The sequence below is a fragment of the Moschus berezovskii genome, chromosome 13 (assembly GCF_049115385.1).
Source record: "Moschus berezovskii isolate FMDL1 chromosome 13, NW_MosBer_1.0, whole genome shotgun sequence".
Classification (NCBI taxonomy): Eukaryota; Metazoa; Chordata; class Mammalia; order Artiodactyla; family Moschidae; genus Moschus; species Moschus berezovskii.
Genome location: NC_142472.1, coordinates 74,826,608 through 74,847,995, shown reverse-complemented (window position 1 = coordinate 74,847,995; position 21,388 = coordinate 74,826,608). Strand labels below are relative to the sequence as shown.

Genomic DNA, 21,388 nt, shown 5'->3' with positions numbered 1-21,388 from the left:
AGTTTGTGTAAAATTATATCCTGTGTCCAATTTGAAATTTTTATTAGCATTGGTAGCTCAACTATAGTAAGTTTTGTATATGATATTAAGGAAATCATCAGAGTTTATTTAGACCTTGTACTGCTGATCCCAATTATGAGGAACACATTTTTATACACATCGTGTAGTTTGCATGGCTTTAAGGAGGAAATTGAGCTAAAGCGAAAGGCACAAGTGCACAGTAGTGAATGTCTTTGTAGTCAAAACCTCGTGTTGATTGACAGTCTGAAACTTGCATGGGAAAAAGCAGAGTTGTAGTTTTGTTGAGACAGTACCTTGAACCTTTCCCTTTGCTAGTGCTGCTGCTGTACTCTGTTTTGCATCTTCTTTGGCCAACCTGTGCTTTGTAATGCATTGAGCATGTAGAAATTAAGGGGGTTTTGCTCTTAACTTTGGTAGTTCAGAAATGGGGCACAGAGGAAGTTGCTGCTTGGCTGGATCTGCTCAATTTGGGAGAGTACAAAGAAATCTTCATCCGTCATGACATCAGAGGGGCTGAACTTTTGCATCTGGAAAGGCGAGATCTTAAGGTATTTCCTTTGTGCTACTCTTCTGCTCTTAAAATTTTTTTCTTGCAAAACAGACTCCTTTCTCCTGCACCCTTCAGTTCTGTGCTTGCAGCTTGGCTCATGTTATGCGTATGTAATCTATATAATATGCATTGTCCTGTGGTCTGAGTTCCTTATATGCTTTTGGAAAGAGAAAGTCAGTAATATTTTTCGGTCAGAATCATTGTATGACAGTTACAGCTAAAGCCTAGCATGAACTTAGTAATTTTTTCTGTGTCCATTGGCATGGCTGTGCTAATATTTCCAAATAGATCGTGTTTCCATCAGTTCATTTTCTTGGATCAACATGAAAGGTGATAATTTGTTGCTTAAAATGACTGAAAATATCTACTAAAAGGTTCAAACAACTAAAAATTCATTCACAATGCCAAAAACAAAGCCTTCCTAATATAGGAAACTAGATGAGAGACTTAGAGCAGTGGCTGCTTAGAATTCTACGATTTGGTTGTGTTTCTAAATTGACCTTTCAGAGGTCACGTGAACAACTAGACAAATTCAGATTTTCTTTTCATGGCTTGTTATTGAAATTGTATTCTTTCCAAAAATAAATGTATTTTCCTCTTTAGTGAATGAAGTAAAAATTATGCCTTGTTTTTGCTAGAGAGCTTCTCAAAACTTATTTGTCTTTTATGACAGGGAAGAAAAATTATGAAATCATGGTCTGCAGCAATTTCCTTTTCTTCTTTGAGTGGACACTCAAGCACAGAAATGGCCAAAGTAGCATATTCTGTCCCAGGGTTAAAAGTAGCATTCTGTCATGTTATATTTTCTTGGCATATACTGCCATTTAAAAATTCCAAGATTGATTCATTAAGCCAGTGATAAAGCCTTCAACATTTGATGGATTGATTCCTTTCCTATATACCTGGTTCTAAAATGCATAAAATTATGAAACAGTAAATTCCTAATAAATTCAAGAACAGTTGTGCCTTTATCTAAAAATGTTAGTAGAGACCTTTAAACCCAAATGGGTAATATAAAGTATATTATACCTAAACATTGGCACTTCCCCGGGTGGCGCTGGTGGTAAAGAACCCACTTGCCAATGCGGGAGATGTAAGACACCTGGGTTCGATCCCTGGGTCAGAAGATCCCCTGGAGGAGGGCATGGCAACTCACTCCAGTGTTCTTGCCTGAAGAATCCCACTAACAGAGGAGCCTGGTGTGTTACAATCCATAAGGTTGCAAAGAGTCAGACAGGACTGAAGTGACTTAGCATGCACGCACGCACACATAACTAAACATTATACCTAAAGACATATACCTAGATAATTTTAGCCAGAATAATAATAAAATAATAGATGAACTAATTACCTTAGTTGAAAGTCCCAAATCTGGAACATAGCAAAATATATAGAATATATAGTATTAGAGTAAAAAATTGACTTCAGCACTTGAAATGAATACACCAAAAAGTAAATGTAGAAGACCATTACATGTAACATGTTTGTGCAGCTTCTGATATCCTTAACAGGCAGCAATATTTATTGAATAACTAGTGATGAATGGGCTTCCCTGGTGGCTCAGAGGGTAAAGAATCTGCCTGCAAAGCAGAAGACCCAGGTTCGATCCCTGGGTTGGGAAGGTCCCCTGAAGAAGGAAATGGCAATGCACTCCAGTATTCTTGCCTAGAGAATTCCATGAACAAAAGTGCCTGGCAGGCTACAGTCTATAGGGTCACAAAGAGTCAGGCACAACTGAGTGACTAACACATACGTATGTACGTATTGATGAATATATTATTCTCTTCTCTAGGTAGCATCTGCCCTCTGGAAGCTTGCATTTCCCTTGCCATGAATAGGCATACATTCAAGGAAAAGACTTCATCTGTATATAATATATGTATTATAAACATACACAAACATACATAAACATACACATGCACACTCTGAGTGCAAAACAAAAAAAACAAAGCTCACATATAAAAGTTAAAGTTAGACTGATAGAACCCGGCTGGGAAAAACAATAAGAGTGCAAAGGAGATGATTAAGAATTATGTTAGTAAAATTTTTATTTAGCATGAGACTTTTTTGTTTTTATTTTTAAGGCGAATGACATTCTTTCCCTTAAAACTTTGCTTTCAAAAATTTGTATTGACGTAGTCAGTTTTGACTCTTTTGGTTCTAAATCACAGAGTATAAGGCAATGGGAAGGGTAGTAATTTTATAGAGTCTCCAGTGGAACAAAACCAAGCTAGAAATGAGCTCGCCTCGTTCTCTGTCTTTGGAGCTTTAATTGGAGCAGACCCTTCAGAGGAAAGTCTCTGAATGTTGGTGAAGGGTTGTCTACTCCTTAGGTAACCATATCCATTTCCATTACTTCAGATACTGTCCATGGATATGTCACTGGTTCACACAGTTCTACTTCTAGCCCTGACCTTGTTTGTAAACTCTAGGATCCTATCACCAAGTCTGCTTGCCACTAGGCCATGACACAGACTATCAGTCTTAAAGTTCCACAACCAAACTTTAGCTGTCCTGTCCTACTCCTATTTTGCCCCTTCTCCTGTGATCTATTATCTTAGCAACTCAGGGACCTGAGCCAGAGAAACCCAGGGTCATATTTAGCATCTTCCTCTTCCTTATCCTTCCCCCCTGCCTCATTCTGCCATCACAAAGTAGTCTGATTTTCATCTCCATTTATTTATCTTTCTCCTTTCTCCTTTCCACAGTCTTTCCTCTTGCCTGTGTAATGTCAGTAGCTACCTCACTGGCCCACCCGTTGATACTGTTGCCCTCTCATCTATTATCATTGCAACTAGAATGATGTTTTTTTTGTGTGTGTTTGTGTATGTGTGTTAGTCACTCAGTCTTGTCTGCCTCTTTGTAACCCCATGGCCCACCAGGCTCCTCCGTCCATAAAATTCTCCAGGCAAGAATACTGGAGTGGGTTGCCATTCCCTTCTCCATCAGTTCTTTCCAACCCAGGGATTGAACCTAGATCTCCCACACTGCAGGCAGATTCTTTACCATCTGAGCCACCAGGGAAGCCCAGAGTGATGCTTTAATAACATCAGGTATATCTATATCACTCTTCTGCTTAAAACCTTTTCATGGCTTCCCATGTCAATTCCAATAAAGACTCAGCATCCATGGGACACCTACAAAGTTCCGCCTATGTATTTAACCTGCTGTGGGGTCACTGACCCTTTGGGGCTATACTCTTCCAATCTGGCCGTGCTTCATTTATTTAAAAATATGAAACTCTCACGTCAGGGGTGTACCCTCTGAAGGTATGCTTCTTCCCTACCTGCCACTTGGCTAGCTGTTGCTCAGATCTTGGCTCAGGTCTTACTTCATTATCACCAGACAACTGGAGATAGCAATGTGACAGCCTAAAGGTGGGAAAGGGAAGACATTTCTAATGTGTTGTGACAGACAAGCCGATTACAGTATTTTCTCTCCTGGGAGACAGTAGAAAACAGTGAGGGGTACCAAAGAAAGTAGGGCTTCTCAGGTGGCACAGTGGTAAAGAATCCGCCTGCCAGTGCAGGAGACACAAGAGACTCAGGTTCGATCCCTGGATTGGGAAGATCCCTTGGAACAGGAAACGACAACCTGCTCCAGTATTCTTTTCTGAAAAAGTCCCATGGACAGAGGAGCCTGGTGGGCTGCAGTCCAGCAGGTCTCAAGAGTCAGACATGACTGAGCGGCTGAGCGGACACACACATACCCCCCAAATAAAGTGGTAAAGACACGGGGAGTTTGTGTGGTTGGCGTTTTGTTTTCTCCGTTTGGAAAGTTGTTTCTGTGTGGGCCGAAGGATAACAGGAGCTATAAAGCATGCCTCTGCAAAGTTAAAGCTCTTCTTCCAAAGAAAGCAAAAGTCAACACTAATGAATATGATCTCATGGCATAACTTTATCACAGCCTGATTCCTAGAAGACGTGAATGTGTTGAACTCAAACTAAGGAAAATATAGCTAAGAAGTTAGTGTAACTCTAGGGAAAACATTCATCTCATGACCCCAAACATAATAATTATGAGTAGAGTCTGCTTCTCTCAACGAAGCTTTTATTCTTGAGAATATAGTATGCCTATGGCCTAAAATAAAATATTTGATATTAAATATCTTTCTTAATCAGATAACTACATTATCACAAAATATAAAGAATACTTAACTATTCCACTCAAATCAAATGCATCTCCATTTCTATCTTCCTTTAAGGTTTGGCCTTGCTTTTAAGTTTGCTGTTTCAGCACACACTCAGGATAGTTGACTTTAGACTAGTTTTGGATGACCTGGTGTCACATGAGCAGATGTTTTTCAGGATCAATTAAATATTGTAAAAACATTACCCTGAAATTATCTCAAGTTCGAAAAGAGCACTCACTGGGGAAAGATTATTTTCCAGAAAGATGCTGAATCCTCAGTAGAATTGGTGCTATAGAATTCAGAGAGCTCATGAAGTATATGGGGGAGATTGAGAGAATGTGTGTGTGTGTGTGTGTGTCTTCTCAGACAAATAATCTTGTGATACCTTATAATCCTACTTTCGAGACTGCTTTGAAAGTCGTCTTTTTACTTATTTTCAGATATTCCACACTCTGTTTTGTGAAGAAGTTGACTTCACATATTGGCAAAATCACTGTGGCCATTGAGCTTAAAGAAGCTATTGGAGTCAAGAGCTTCACCATCTTTTTTAGGTTTTCGGACAGCAAATATTGTGGCTGCCTTGAATGCATCTCCTTTATCCACGCAACAAGCATTCATTTGCCAAGTGCCTGCTCTATGCTGCACACTCAGCAGTCACCATTCATTTCTGAAAACTGTTAGGTTGGCCAAAAAGATCATTTGGGTTTTTCCATAACATCATATGGATGTTTCCATCAGTGTTATAGGAAAAACCCAAATGAACTTTTTGGCCAATAAATCTTGGCTTCTTGGTTCTTTTCAGGAAGATGGGTCTTTAAAAAACAAGAAGAGTTCTGAGGGAAAGGAGTCAAAAGTGTTTTGAGGAAAAACATCAACTCACATATACCTATGTTTATGTGATTTTTTTTACACTTATAAAACATAAAAATTATTTAAATATTTCACTCACATCCAAGACTCTAAATGCAAGTACAAAAGGATTTACATTCCACATGTAGGTCATAGGTACTGGAGTCTTCCTTGAGGAGCAGGACTTATTTGCAAGTTTAATATTTTAGCAAGGAAATGTGTAGTTGTTTTAAGACTACAAAATTTATTTCAGTAAATTTTGTGAGTACCCTGGTGTCACATGGCACATCTCTCAGAGATTCCAAAAGGACCTGTGTTTTTCTAAATCAAAAAAGGAGAAAGTAATTTTGACTGTTGAAGAATTGCCCTTGTTTGTAACCTATGAGAGTGTTACATTTAAGAGTTTGTGTAAGATGTGGTTTTTTTAATGGCTGGTAATTTTTTAATTTCAGGATTTTTTGGTTTTATAAACTTACTTTTCTGACTTTTACTGTGTAAATCATTGAATCTAAACTAAGATGAATGAGCTGAATGCTAACTACATTTTATTAGCTAGCTAAATATTTAACCATCAGTTTTCTCACATCAGTTAACTTCTTTCTTTCTTTTTACCTTTTTTTCCTTTTATTTTAGGACCTGGGGATACCGAAAGTGGGTCATGTGAAGCGAATTCTCCAGGGAATTAAAGAGCTTGAAAGGAGCACCCTCCAGCCTGAGGTGTAATCATACTGGTGCTACTCCTTGGAAGGAAGGTCATCACTACTTAATACAAAGTCCTTGGGAGCCGTTGGCTGTTCTTGTAGTTTTCTGCCTAGATGAGTAAGCGCCGCTAAGACACCTCTGTGGCTTAATATTTCGCTGTGGGTGAAAATTTTGATTTGAGCTATTAGAAAATATTTTTGTGCCAAAAAAATACATTCCACGAAGCCATTTTCTTATTGTGCAAACCTGACATGTTCAAATATGCTCATATTAGTAAAAAGGTAGGAGGAATCTGAGACAACTGCATGTCCAAAAGGTGGGACTGCAGGATGTTTACTTTCCTTTAATCTGGTCAGGTGGGATTTTCTTATCGCACAACCACATAAAAATATGTGGCTGAAACTCACTGGGTTTCATTGTTAGAGGCATTGGCTTCTTCCCTCAAATCACTGGCTAGAAGACTAAGATGTCAGTTAAGTGGTGTTTTGCATTGGTATCATTTCAGATTTCTAGCTCTCAGTGGTCAAAGAATATGGTTAAAATCCCTCAAACACTATGAATGAACGCAAATCTTATGCACGATGTTGCTGCCTGAATTGTTTTTCTGTTTCTTGCATGTCACATTTAATATGTAACACTTAGCTTTAATGTCAGTTTTAATGGAATTTAATTTATTATTACCTAAATACCTTTTGATTGGCTAAAGGCACTTTTCTGTTCTTTGATGTGGAATTTTGCATATTCTATATCTAAGAATCTGTGAACATGTGTCTGGGCCCCAATCAACAAATGATATATATCTTATGGAAGCCAGTTTTATATCGATCTGTCATAAACAGCAGGTGTGCACATTAAGAAAATTCTGTGTATATTTTCATAAAATTATATGTTCTGTTGTTTTAAGAAAACTTACTATAGCTCTCCAAACCAAAATTCCTACACTCTGTTTTTCATTTCAATTTAATATTTATTTAATACTCTGTTTGCATCTATAATATAGCAGACTGTTGACAACCAGGAATTTCCCCAGTGTCTCAAACTAGGATCAGTATACTGACTGGCCACCAGAGTCATCCATTTGCTAAAGAGACAACTGACAGAAACTTCCCAATGAAAGAGATTTAAATTTTTTCTTAAGGGCTTTCCATTATTATTGTCTCACTTAATTCTTATATCCTGTCAGGCACATATTATTTTCCTTTTTATAAACCACTCTACTTCAATGTAGTGCATGAGAAGTTAACATTTGTGTGATCAAAATCTTTGAAAGCCAAAGGCATACCTATCAAAAAGTCAGAGAAATGTCCTCAAGTAAATTTACTTTAGACATTATATACTAAAGAAGTCATTATAGGATTTAAAAATCTTCTATATAAGAGAGTTAAACAGGCTGCTGACCCAGTGGTGAGAGTTTTCATAAAGTAGCCTTCTAGCTAGGTGCTCAAAAGATACACAAATACACACAAGCATATAGACACACATACATGTACACGCACACGTATGCATTTATATGTACGTTCATACTGGCATACGTGTAGTCTAAAATATACTTTCATTGATATTTTCTAGACTTTTTTGTCAAATACTTGAAGAGAAATACTGATGGGAAAACATTTAAAATGAGCTATTGTCAGACATATAATTTAATTGCATCAAAAAGGTTTACATATTTGACACTTCATTCTTATTTATGATTTGAGTATTTACTAGTAAAAGTCACAGTTTGGATATCTTAAAAATAAATGAACTCAGGCTCCTGACCGAATGTCTCTGACTATATATTTTACCTAAGTTGTGAATAAATGGGAAATTTTCCAGATTGTATCAGGTAGCTTAAAAGAGCCAGGAGCTACTCACTTAGTAATTTTAACATTAACCACACTAAGGAAAATCAAAAGCCATTTCCAGTTCCTTTTAGAGTCATCCGCACTGGAAAGTGTCCTCAATCACTTCCCTATGAAATCAGGCAGTCCGGATTCTCTGAACTCTGCTTAGATCAGGGATCCTTGTCCACAAAAAAAAAAAAAAAAAAAATGAAAGGTGGAAAAAAGGAGGCAAGAAATCCCAGAAAAGAATGAATTAATATAAAAAACCTTTATTGATTTTTCACTCTCCCCAAATTCTTCTTTACCAATAGAAAAGTTCTCAAGTTATCACTTGTTCAGAGTTTAAGAGTAACATGTTAATGACCAAATTTTTATTTGATGTTGCTCTTTCACCCTCACCCTGGAGAAGCGAATGGCAACCTACTCCAGTGTCCTTGCCTGGAGAATTCCATGAACCAAGGAGCCTGGTGGGACTGTGGTCCATGGGGTCGCAAAAAAGTCAGACACGACTGGGTGGCTAACAGTTTTCACTCTTGAGTAACATCTCTTATATATGCCGATCCTCACGAAACAGAATCGTTAGCTAGAATTTTCCTGCACGTGGCTTTTGGATGAGGGAAATTCTTTTAAAATGACAGGATTGATCTTTGGGGTTAAATAAGGGCACTTTTCACTATATGAGTCATCCGTGCATGGCTCTGTAGGACCCAGAGGAGTTCCTGCTTGCCAGGACAGTGCCCTCAGAGCCTCCGGAGGCCATGGTCCAACCTCACAGAGGAACCAGCTTCTGTGGTAAAGGGGATTACAGCAAGGATAGGAGGAGCTTCTCCATGAGAGCTGATCAGAGCTCTGGGGAGTGCAGAGGGGCTCCGTGCCTGGGTGAGGTGAGAAGCTCAAGCTGAAGCCTGGCTTGGGGGCTGTAACTGCAGCCTTTCCTCCCCTCCAGGCTCTTCCACACATGGGTAATCGCGGAGCGCTGGAGGAGACTCAACAGCCGGCCTCCCAACACCCGCTTCCTTTCATCTTCCCTCACTTTGCACTTCCCTCATGTTTGCTCACTTTGCTCACTTTCCTGAGGAACGAGTGACTTTTCAAGAAAGACAGGGACACGGTCAGGCCTAAATAAAATTTCCAAGTACTCATTTTCTGTCTTCCATCCATCCTTCTATGTCACTTTCTGAGTTTCATTCTTACTGCCTGGCTTCCCATCTTTCAGGACTTCCCTGGTGGCTCAGACGGTAAAAGCGTCTGCCTGCAATATAGGAGACCCAGGTTCGATCCCTGGGTCGGGAAGATCCCCTGGAGAAGGAGATGGCAACCCACTCCAGTACTCTTGCCTGGAAAATCCCAGGACGGAGGAGCCTGGCAGGCTACAGTCCATGCGGTCACAAAGAGTCAGACACGACTGAGCGACTTCATTTTCACTTTCCCATCTTTCCACGTGCCCAGTGCAGAGATGGTTACTGACATTCCCACTGCCATGCACTACCCTTTCCTCTTCAATTATCCCTCTGCAAAAGGGCTCCTTTTGTCTCACCCCACTTTTGCCTCCAGGCTTCCCTGGTGGTTCAGTGGTAAAGAATCTGCCTGCCAATGCAGAAATGCGAACTAAGTCACTACAGTCACATCCGACTCTTCGCGACCCCATGAACTGTAGCCCACCAGGCTCCTCTGTCCATGGGATTCTCCAGGCAAGAACACTGGAGTGAGTGGCCATGCCCACCTCCAGGGGATCTTCCCAACCCAGGGACCGAACTTGTATCTCTTGCGGCTCCTGCATTGCAGGTGGATTCTTTACTGCTAAGCCATCGGGTACATGGGTTCTATCCCTGGGTTGGGAAGATCCCCTGGAGGAGGAAATGGCAACCCTCCAGTATTCTTGCCTGGAGAATCTCACAGGCAGCGGAACCTGACAGGTTACGCAGTCCACGGGGTTGCAAAGAGTCAGATACTACTGAGTAACTGAGCATGAGCACCTTTGCCCCCTCTTTGTGGGTCTTCTAGCCAAGTGTTATTAGGAAGAAAACAATTTAAATTTTATAGTTTGCATTTAATGGAGGGAACTGATGGATTAGAGTGTTTGGGGACCATGACGTAAATTGCTCTGGTGGAGGAGAGGTCCGTGAATGTCCATGATCTGTGCTGTCCTGCATTGTAGCCACTAGCTGCATGTGGCTATTTAAAGTTAATTTAAGTAGAAATTTACTTTCTCACCTGTCCCAGCCACATTTCAAGTGCTCAGTAACCATAGTAGACAATTCAGATGTTGACTACTTCCATCATTGCAAAAATTTTACTGGGTACTGTTGCACTATAACCATTGCTACTCAAAATGTGGTCCATGGACCAGCGGCATCCTGTCACCTGGGAGCTTAGGGAAGTGCAGAATATCAGTTCACTCTGGCCCTACTGAGTCATAATCTTCCTTTTACTAAGATTTGTGAGGTGATTAGTACTGGCCTGAATGGTTTTATCTCTTCTAGATGAGTGGGATCTGAGGTCTTCAAAGGTGCTTAGAATAGCTGACTGTCCAACCTACTCTTTCCTATCCCTTCTCCAACTAATCCCAAAAATGAGCTGAAACTCATTCATCACCCAGCTGAGTTTCCCTCTCAAATCCTTATTCCTAATTCAGGTTCTGGTTGAGCCCTGCCTAACCAGTATATATTTTGGTAACTAAGGTGGCACACAGACCCTGGCCAACACAGCTGACCTCACTGTAGGCCCTCACCCCACGTCTAAGTCACTAACAATCTGCATTTGCTCATGTGACATTCTCATTTGTTCACAACTTAAACCACAGGGGACATTTCAGAAGACTGTGTACTGAGATAAGGAAAGACTGGGTCAGTCTCCAGCAACTTGTACTTTTCGCTTTCTCTTATCAGCAGATTATCCTATTGACATAGTTCATGCTTGAGGACACATAGCAGTGCACACACATTAAATGAATCATTAGGCATGCAAAAAAACAGTGGGGAGAGACCCAAAATGATTGCAAGTAAAGTCAATATGTCATTAAAGCCCTCGAGGCATGTTTTGCTAGACGAAAATCTGGCTTTTTTATTATGCTACCTTATCTTGATTTTCAGGTGGTTAATAATTCTTTAAAATAGTGCCTGAAAAATAATAAATTCTTGACCCTCAAAATACAAATTATGTAATTCTATAATAAGATCTTTCCCAGTGACATACAGTCAGTAAGCCTTTACTATTTACGTAATGATATAATTGACCAAAACATTACTGCCTAGAGATTCTTCAGCTAACTTTAAAGAATGATGAGATCACTGCTTGAATCTCCATAGAAGTTATGTGTAACAGGAATGGAGGAAGGAAATACTCATGCAAAGCTATGACTTAAGAAATTAGAGCGGAAACTTCTCTACGTCATGTCTAAATTAATGATCTGGTTTGCCCAACAGAGTTGACAACATAGTGGACTTTTAATGTTGTACAGATGTGAATTCTTTACAGATACTGCTTTTCATTAAGCTGTAAAAACATTACATCTCTCACCCTTGACATCTACAGTCCCTCCTGCCGCCCCCTTCCAAAATGAACTTGTCTTGAATGTTTCAAGTGCAGCTTGGACTGATGATCGAAGTGGCAGTTCTTTAAGTCAGCTGAAAAGAATGCGAAGTGAAGAGTCCTCAGTACTCACTATTGGTCAGTGGGATGGCTTCCCAAGTGGTTTCCAGAGCTTGGCTGCCATGTCTGTCCCCTCACTGCCCCTCACTGGATGCCAGGGGGCCCGGGGCTTATTTCTGTCTGCTCCGGCATCTCCCCAGTGACTCCTGTATAGCAGTCTCTGTCTTAGGTGGATAATATGTTGACTTTGCAATGGGATGCCTTCCTGAAGAAACAAGCAAAACTTTAGAAAGACAATGGTTGATTTTTATAATATGCAGAGCACTAACTTATATCTTTCTTATTGTTTTCTCTTTCATTTTCTCCAAGTTTTGTTGAGAGATATTTCCATTAGAATGGAAAAAGCTATAAAGGTTTGTCATTACAGAGAACAGAGAGAGAAATGACAGCTGGGCTGTATCTATTTGTGTATTTCTTTCTGTTATTTTCAGGAGAATCTTAACACAGTAACCAAGGCTGCGTTAAACTCAGTAACGATAGGGACTTCACCAAAGGTCCAGTGGTTAAGACTTGTGCTTCCAATGCAGGGGGCATGGGTTCAATCCCTGGCCAGGGAACTAGGATCCTGCATGCTGCACAATGAGGCCAAAAGAAAAAAAAACTCAGTAATGGTGTTTGATAAAAACCCCATATTACTAATATAGATGAACAAGTTGATTCTTTTATGTCATTAAGATTCTATTTACATATATTTATATCTTCTCTCTTAATTTTGTCTGTACTTCCAAGTTTTAGTTGGAAAAATAGAAACCAAGCCACTACTTAAAAGTTATTAAAAAAACTCCACATAAAATATTTCATTTTAGCTATGAGTTATTCATTGTATAGGAATTTATGAATAGTCTGGATATTTCATAGAACTCAGAAAGGAATATATGGCAACTTTTTAAATGGAATAAAATGTTTCATACTCAGTTGATAAGGCTATTGAAGTAGGTTAATGAGGTTAGGTATACAAGCTAAAAAGGAAAACAAATATATTTTGTGGTCCTTTCTGTTTAATTGCACTATTGTTTACCACAGCTTAGCCATATCTATTTCTATATTCTAAGTATTAAGCTGATATGTAGCTATAAGGTTTCTTACAGTTCTGGTAACTGGTAGCTAGTGCTGTGAAAGGTTTGGTGTTGTAATTTTCCCAGTTTTGTGAGTTATATATTGTATATTGAAGATGACTAATAAATTGGAGTAATATATTTATCTAGAGCTGGGAAAATATGATATTTTCAAATCTTCAAGTAAGTTGTATCAAATTTTTTCTTTCTCTTAAGTGAGATAGAAGTCTCACTTTTATGTTAAAATGTCTATTTATACAACAGGTTTCTCCTTTTACTGGTTTTATTAATTTTCATATTAAAATTTTTCTTATCTTTTTATACCAAAATAATGATCACGTTGGTGATTCAAACTTCCAAGATGTATTTTAGTTTGCAGGGCTTTTGGCAGATAAAATATTTAATAACAAAGCAGCTTTGTACATTTTGTGGCTTTGGGGGCAAGAATTTTGCCTTTGAAACTCTATGTGAGGCAGTGCTGATATAAGCAAAGTCGATGATAGACAGTATTATTCATAATCATCAGCAGAAGGGTTTTACAAGTTGTGTAAATCAGAGTGCATTTATTTATTATACCATGAAATTTAACCTTTATACAAAATGCATCTTCTAGCTCTTTTCCTTGTTACTGCTGTTGCTTAGAGTATAATAGCTCTGTTCATGATTTACTTATGTACTTGAAGTACTCATTTCTGCCAAACAGATGCCCAGTTTTTTTCCTTGTAAAAAATGGTATTCTTTACCTTCCTAGACAATGGAAAAGTCATAGGGACTTGGTTAAAAAAAATCATTTTCATGTTTAAAATAAATACGGAAAAAGGCATAAATTAAAAAATGAAATCATCAAGGTTAAAAATTTAATGTAGCAAAGGGATTCATCATGCTGTATTTGCCCAATATACATTTTATCTTCAAGTCAGAACATCTTTTCTGTAGTAAATTTTCAACTTTTGTTGTAAAAGAGATCTCAGTGATTATACTGCCAGTATAACATTTGAGGGCTTCCCCAGTGGCTCAGACGTAAAGAATCCACTTGCAGTGCAGGAGATGCGGGAGATGCAGGTTCGATCCCTGGGTCGGAAGATCCCCTGGAGTAGGGCATGGCAACCCAGTCCAGTATTCTTGCCTGGAGAATCCCATGGACAGAGGAGCCTGGCGGGCTGCAGTCCATGTCCATGGAGTCGTAAAGAGTCAGACACAACTGAAGTGACTGAGCACGCAGGCACGAGTGACACTTGAATGAACATTCAGAATCTTGAACCCTCCCAATTTCACATACTTCCAGCTCTTGGTTTCAAAGTGTATGTTTTTAACAGGTTTGCATTTGACTCTGGGCTGCTTCAGTCAGAGTACCCATAAGTGATTATGGTTTGTCAGTTTGTTTCTGTCAGTTAAGTCACTGAGATTCTAATTGAGTCTTGAATTATTTCTGTTTTCAAAATATTCTCCGTTCAACTTTTTAAAAACCCAAAATTTGAAACATAATAGCACAACAGCATACCACACAGAATAAAAATCACGTTTTCAAGGAAAAATTTCACATTCTAAAGCCCTAAATTCAACTGCCACATTGCTTTACAGTATAAGCAGTAGATGAATTGTAAACTGTTTAAGAAATGTAGAAAATTAAGAATTAATTTAACTCTAAAGAGTTTTATATTAAGTTTACTGTTGCACAATCAATTATTGAAGGCAGGAAAGAAGAAAATATATGAGAAACATTCTATGGAAATTAAAGGATAAAGGAGCTTGGTAATTTGGGAGAGTTTTGGAAATGAAGAGTGTGAATGTAGATCTCTTTCAGCTTATTTTATAGAAGTGCAAAGCAGGTGTGAGATATATGGTGGGCACGAAACAAGAAGAACATAAAAATGTCACACTGGTGAAGTTTGGAATTCTGTCTTTACTCTTTTCAAAATAACCAGTGAGTTTAAGGAGCCCATTCTACTGTTGAAGCTTGGAAGTCAGTTAAACAGGTATTGGTTGGCCAGAAAGCTCATTCGGGTTTTTCCATAACATTTTATAGCTATGATATGGTTTGGATGACCTGATCATTTGTGTGCATTACTTGAGGCAAAATAAACCCTAATATATATACAGCCTTCCTAGACAATAATCCCTGGATTTCCCTGGTGGCTCAGATGGTAAACCATCTGCCTGTAATGAGGGAGACCGGGGTTCGATCCCTGGGTCGGGAAGATCCCCTGGAGAAGGAAATGGCAACCCACTCCAGTACTCTTGCCTCGAGAATTCCACAGATGCAGGAGCCTGGTAGGCTACAGTCCATGGGGTCGCAAAGAGTCAGACACGACTAAGCGACTTGACTTTTTTCAAGTTAGTGAGCGATAGAGAACTGGTCAGTAGGGCTTAGCAACTTCCCAAAAAAGAGCTCTGGTACAGGTAGATCAGACCAGACCACACAGAGTAAAGAGGTGTTTATGAACCTTCTCGGCCTTGAAATTTGTTAGAAGGATGGATTTTTCTTTCGTTTGAAACAACAAAGTATTCAAATTTACAGTATTCCTGCTAGCTGAATCTGGTGAGTCTAGAGGTGGGAATAGGGTTAGGTTCATTGGATTTCGCAACTGACTTTGGCCCTGGCTCACTGTGTCCTTTCTACGAACTCTATGTTTTGGTCCTTTGGTTTCCCTAATTAGAAATGGCCCACGATATTATCAGTTATAAGTACCAGGTATTTTTTCTTTTACAAGAGGAACTATGTAAGTGTGAATCATACTTAAACATACCTCTTCCCACTGTCGTTTAGATATAAAGGATTCCCAGACTATAGCATGAAAAGTAAAAGTCCGAGTTAATATCCTTCAATGTTTATTTTAAAAATGAGGGTGAAGTTACATTAGCACTATCTTGCCCAGAGTAGGTTATAGGTATTTTCATCTATGTAGTATAGATTTATATATTCACCTTCAGTTCAGTTCAGTTGCTCAGTCATGTCCGACTCTTCGAGACCCCATGAATCGCAGCACGCCAGGCCTCCCTGTCCATCAACAACTCCCGGAGTTCACTCAAACTCATGTCCATTGAGTTGGTGATGCCATCCAGCCATCTCACTCTCTGTCGTCCCCGTCTCCTCCTGCCCCCAATCCCTCCCAGCATCACAGTCTTTTCCAATGAGTCAACTCTTCACATGAGGTGGCCAAGTATTGGAGTTGCAGCTTCAACATCAGTCCTTCCAATGAACACCCAGGACTGATCTCCCTAGGATAGGCTAAAAACTTACTTCTAAAATCTTCAGAAATTTAGAGTAACTTTTTTACACTCACCCCAGACAAACATTTTATAAATATATATATAATGTATATTATATAATATAGCTGAGTTCTGTGAATCTGTTATATATATATAACTAAGACCTACACATCTTTTCATAGCTTAAATCCCCAAAGAGGAAATGTCTCTTTAAATCAGCATTGAAAAAAAGGAACACCGGACTCCTCCCTTACCGTGTTTAACTCTGTGATGTCACTTACCCAGTGAATTCTGAATGGTTTCCTTGCTATTTGATCTGAAGCATGCATCACTGTCTTCTCTAGCTATGGAGTAGTACTCTGTCTTGTAAAGTACCTTTAAAACTTCTGGTAAAGAAATGAAGCTAGAGATTGTCTTACTCATTATTATAATGAAAATCTGAGTACAATTAAAGGAAAGAAATTAGAATAACCCAGTTAAAATTATCAAATGTAGATGAGGGTAAATGAATATTGACTTTATTTTTCCCTGACCCTTGAATTCAGTCATTATCTGACCACGTGACTAAAAAAGTTCTTTGCTAAATCTTCTATTTATAATATTATAATATGATACATTGGCACTCCTGCGGCATCCCTCTCCCCTAAAAATGTTGGGATTTTAAGAGGCTGTAAGCTGCATGACATCAAGGAAAAGACTGAATCAGAACTCATTCACCTGTGTTTTGATCTGTCTTAATGGCTTTTCTGGCAGCTAAGTGGTAAAGAATCCACCTGCCATTGCAGAGATGCAGGTTCAATCCCTGGGTCAGGAAGTTCCCCTGGAGAAGGAAATGGCAACCCACTCCAGTATTCTTGCCTGGGAAATCCCATGAACAGAAGAGCCTTGCGGGCTACAGTCCATGGAGTCACAATAAGTTGGACACGACTTAGTGACTCAGCAACAACAATGGCACAACTTAGCTTTCGTAATAACAGATCTCTAAATGATGATTCCAGAATGATTTGGTACAGTGATGGGAATAAGTTATTTTTCTGGGAATTTGCTTCCCACAATGACCTGATATACAGTTGATTTTAGTATAACTTTAATTATAATTTTAATTAGAACCTTCCCTGTTTACAGATTTCTATTGTGCAGCAATTTTTTATACACATAATGATGAGGATGAAAGCATTGCAAACTCGAGCAGTTCTTTTGTTTCCTTGCCTCCTTTTACTTGAACAGCTTTCAGAAAGCTTTTGAGAGGTGACACAGTTCTCATAGCAACATTATGTGATCATGTTCTTCTGCCAAGAAAGCTAAAATATGGAACAAAACACAAGCTTAACCTAATCTTGGTTTTGAATTGTGTAAGCCGAAGCATTTTCTATATCAAAGTTGTGTTTTTTTTTTTTAGTATTTATACAGTTGCATATTTTATTTTTTGTCCATTCAAAATTGAATTGGAATTTTATGTTCTATTTCTGATTAGTTGCAGTAAAGCAAAGTGATAGTTCCATTCAGACCTTTATCAGCACAAACCTTCATTATTCTTCTCCCCTTTGCTTTTGCTGTAGTTTTTCAGTAACCATTTTTCCTGCCTCATTCTCCCCTACCACTCATCCATCTTCCACATGACTGACAGAGTGGTCTTTTTAAAACACAGATTTCTTTTGTCATGACTCAGCTGAAAAAAATCTTAACTAGACTCTCCCTCTTTACAACACAGCAACCCAACTCCGTAGCGTGATGGAGAAGGACCTCCATGACCTTGTCCCGCCATTTTTAGCATCCTCACCTACCCTTTCCGCTAGAGACCTTTTGTAACCCAGGCGTTTGGAGCTACTCACAGTTCAGTGCTTTTGCATAATCACTTGCTGGAGATTAACTCATTTAAGATTCAGTTCAGATTTTACCTTCTGTGACACTCTGCCTAACTACCCAGAAGGTTAAGTATTTCATCCATGCTCCATATTCTCTTGAAATTTATTCTATAAAATTATTTCAATAATTATTGAATATGTATGAATAGATGAAAGAAAAGTGAAAGTGTTAGTCACTCATTCATGTCCGACTCTTTGCGAGCCCTTGGATTGTAGCCCATGAGGCTCCTCTGTCTGTAAAATTCTCCAGGCAAGAATACTGGAGTGGGTAGCCATGTCCTTCTCCAGGGGCTTTTTCTGATCCAGGGATTGAACTTGGGTTTCCCACATTGCAGGCAGATTCTTTACGTCTGAGCCATCCGTGAAGCCCCCATATATAAGGTGTATATGTATATACATCACATTTAAGCAATTCTATGTATATACCTGCTTGTCAACAACTGGATTTCTCTATCTTCGTAGTTTCGGTGTCTAACGAGCCCATGATAGGATTTTAATAAATGTTTTTGAAATGGTGAAGGTAGTATAGAGCCCAAACTTCTCTGTGTTTTTGCACTTCCACAAATGAACGCATAAACTTTCCTAAGTGTCCACAAGAGGTGGGTGTGTGTTCAGAAGCATGCAGGAACTCCGGGAGAATCAACAGAAGAGAAACAGCAGGAAAGAACAGTTGATTTATGAAGGATAATCATTAGCTACTCATGAGAAATATTTACCAAATTTGAATTCTTGTTTCTAAAGTTGAGGCTTAGAAAGTTTTCATGTACCTGCAGAATTCTTATTTGTAATTCATAAATATGCCTTAAAGATGATCTTTCTTGTCGGCAGATGTTCTGTATTCAGTGTATACAGTCTACATAGATACATATACTAATGACCTACACAAAATAATGACACTTGAGAAAGAATAAAAAAAACATGAAGGTAAAGTTTTCTGAAAAATAGATTTCAATCAGAGATAGAGAATGATTTGTGCAGTTTCAGGTCATTTATAGTTAATGATTATTTCATTTTTTATTATATAAATAAAAGAAGGCTTCTTTGCCACTGCTGGTAACTCAGATGGTAAAGAATCTGCCTGCAGTGCAGGAGACCCGGTTTTGATCCCTGGATCGGGAAGATCCCCTGGAGAACATAATGGCTACCTACTCCAGTGTTCTTGCCTGGAGAATTCCATGGACAGAGGAACCTGGCAGGCTACAGTCCATGGGGTTGCACAGAGTCAGACATGACTGAGCAACTGACACACACCCATAGAACATAAAGACTGAAAACTATTACCTAAGGGGCTGTTTTTCTTTTGTGATTTTATAAAGCCTTTCTACCATGTCTCCAGATTATGATAAAGGTTGACACAAAAAATCCCTTAAAGTCAATTTTTAAAATTAAATAAGTCCCAGATTTGCATATAATTAAGTTATATGACCTCTCACTTCACTCAGTAGGATTTTTTCTACCTGCTCTACATTTGACCTTTGATTAATGCTGGGGATGCAAATAAAATAAGACCGCTCTTATCTAATAGTGTTCAAGTTCATCTTCATGATTATTTTTCTAGTCTGTTTAAGAAATTGGGAGGACATGTTTTTAAGGCAAATATTACTTCTTAGGGTTTTTCAGAGAAGTGTCACCTTCCATCCAAAAAACTAACAAGTTCTGTGTCATAAAGGACTAATCTCGTTTTTATGTCCACAATTCTTGTATTTTCAGGTCAACTGCAAATAATTTTTGACCATCACTCATCAAGTACATCTTTCACCAATTCTATAAAACCCCATTTCCGCAACCATAGGTGCTATACATTATTCAAATGACTAATAAGTTTATAGAATACAAGTTCAACTTGAAGTCCATTTTAGGAAGGCATATATCCTTATTAATGACAGTTACTCCAAAATATATAAAATATCCATTGGGAATTCACAGTAAAAGGAAAAAGTTATGAAACAATGCTTTGCAGTGTACTTCAAAGGCTCCATTTGTAGTTATGGGTTGATGTTTCCACCACTTTTATTTTTAATGGGGAGAAAGGAGTCATAATATTAACAGCTAACATACTTATCTAAGCATACAGTAAATCTACCACTATTAGTATTTATGTGCGGCAATGCACTGATACATAGATAAAAATATTTGAGTTTCAAAATACAACTTCTCTGAATATTTATTAATGGTTAGGCAATTGGATTCCTTTGTAAGAAGGAAAAAATATTGTTAAGTATGGAAAAAAACTTACTTGAATGTATCCTTACATTTTGATAGGCATATTTTGAAGTAACCATTTCCCAACAGTATAAAGTATCAACCATTTCTATGTTCTCTAGCAAAAAGAAATTCTTAGTTTGATAGAAGTTTACTGTTTGTTCCATGTTGTGAAAGGCCCACAAAGGAGGCTCAGAAGACTGGACACTTGACCGTTAAACTCAGCAGCATCATTCTACCTTTCAATAAAGAGAATTAGTAATGATTAGCCTCTCATTTATCATCACACTGAATATCTGATAGCATAGTTCCTTTCGTCCCTTGCATTGCAGAAGATAGTTGTACTCTAGCCTTTGCCACATTACTTATAGCTAATAATTTACTACATTTTTGTAGTCTGTTTTGAAACTTTTATCTGAAAGATGGAGATCCTATCTATTTATTATACAGTGGGCTCTGTTTGCTGCAGAAAAGAGTGAAACTTTAAACTGCTTAGCACACTTGCCAGTGAAATATACCTGACAGAGCAGAGGTTATAACTTTAGCTCTAATAACTTTTAATAATGGTAAGAAAACGTGAGTTTTGTTTGTTTACATGCTGTTTACAATGGCATAATTTTTTAAATATATACAACAATTAAGATATTTATTGCATACTATTTTAAAGATGTTTTATGTGTTTTCACCTTTGGAATATATTGTTACAGTTCCTTATACTGATAATTTGGGTGGCTTTGTTAATGTAGCTAGTGATTTTTATGACTACTAAGTGACCAGGTTTCTGTGCCTTTTATTGTGGGATGCATGATTATGTATTTATTGTATGGAAGTCACTGATGCGTGTATTTTTGTACTTTGCCGAAAGTAATGGTTGATCTCGATGTATCTGATGATGAGAGATGCCTTTCCCAAAGGGCACTGCCTTGAGATTGTCCTTCTCAAATAAAAAGAAAGCATTTGGACAGTGTGTGAAGTCTCCATTTTTTTTCTGGTTGGAATCTTTTTTTTAATTAAATCTTTTCTGTTGAGATAATTGTGGAGTCTGATATAGTCATAAGAAAATAACAGAGAGAGAGATCCTGTGTACCCTCTGCCCATTTCCCCCTGGTGATGACATCTTGCAAACATATATCACAACCAGGATATTGACACTGACACAGTCAAGACGGAAAAGTTCTCTCATCACAAGGACCCACAACAAAAATCCCCTTGTTTTGCCACATCTATTTCCCTCCCACCTCCACCCCATCCTTAATCCCGAGAAACCATTAATCTATCTCCACTTTTATAATCTTAGCATTTCAAGAGCATTACATTAATGGAAT

At 38.4% G+C, this 21,388-nt stretch overlaps 1 protein-coding gene across 7 annotated transcripts in view; it reads left to right on the top strand.

The window, feature by feature from the left end:
- DGKH (diacylglycerol kinase eta) overlaps positions 1 to 21,025 on the top strand; it is a 222,025-nt gene extending 201,000 nt beyond the window's left edge. For 6 of the 7 annotated variants that reach the window (XM_088842777.1, XM_088842778.1, XM_055426031.2 and 3 more), the window contains 2 exons: positions 439 to 569; positions 6,186 to 21,025. In XM_088842777.1, coding sequence (XP_088698903.1) covers positions 439 to 569; positions 6,186 to 6,275 — 221 coding nt within the window. In that variant the 3' untranslated portion in view covers positions 6,276 to 21,025. The remainder of the gene's footprint in view (positions 1 to 438; positions 570 to 6,185) is intronic. The other variant, XM_055426033.2, reaches the window with a different exon arrangement.
- Positions 21,026 to 21,388: the final 363 nt, after the last annotated feature.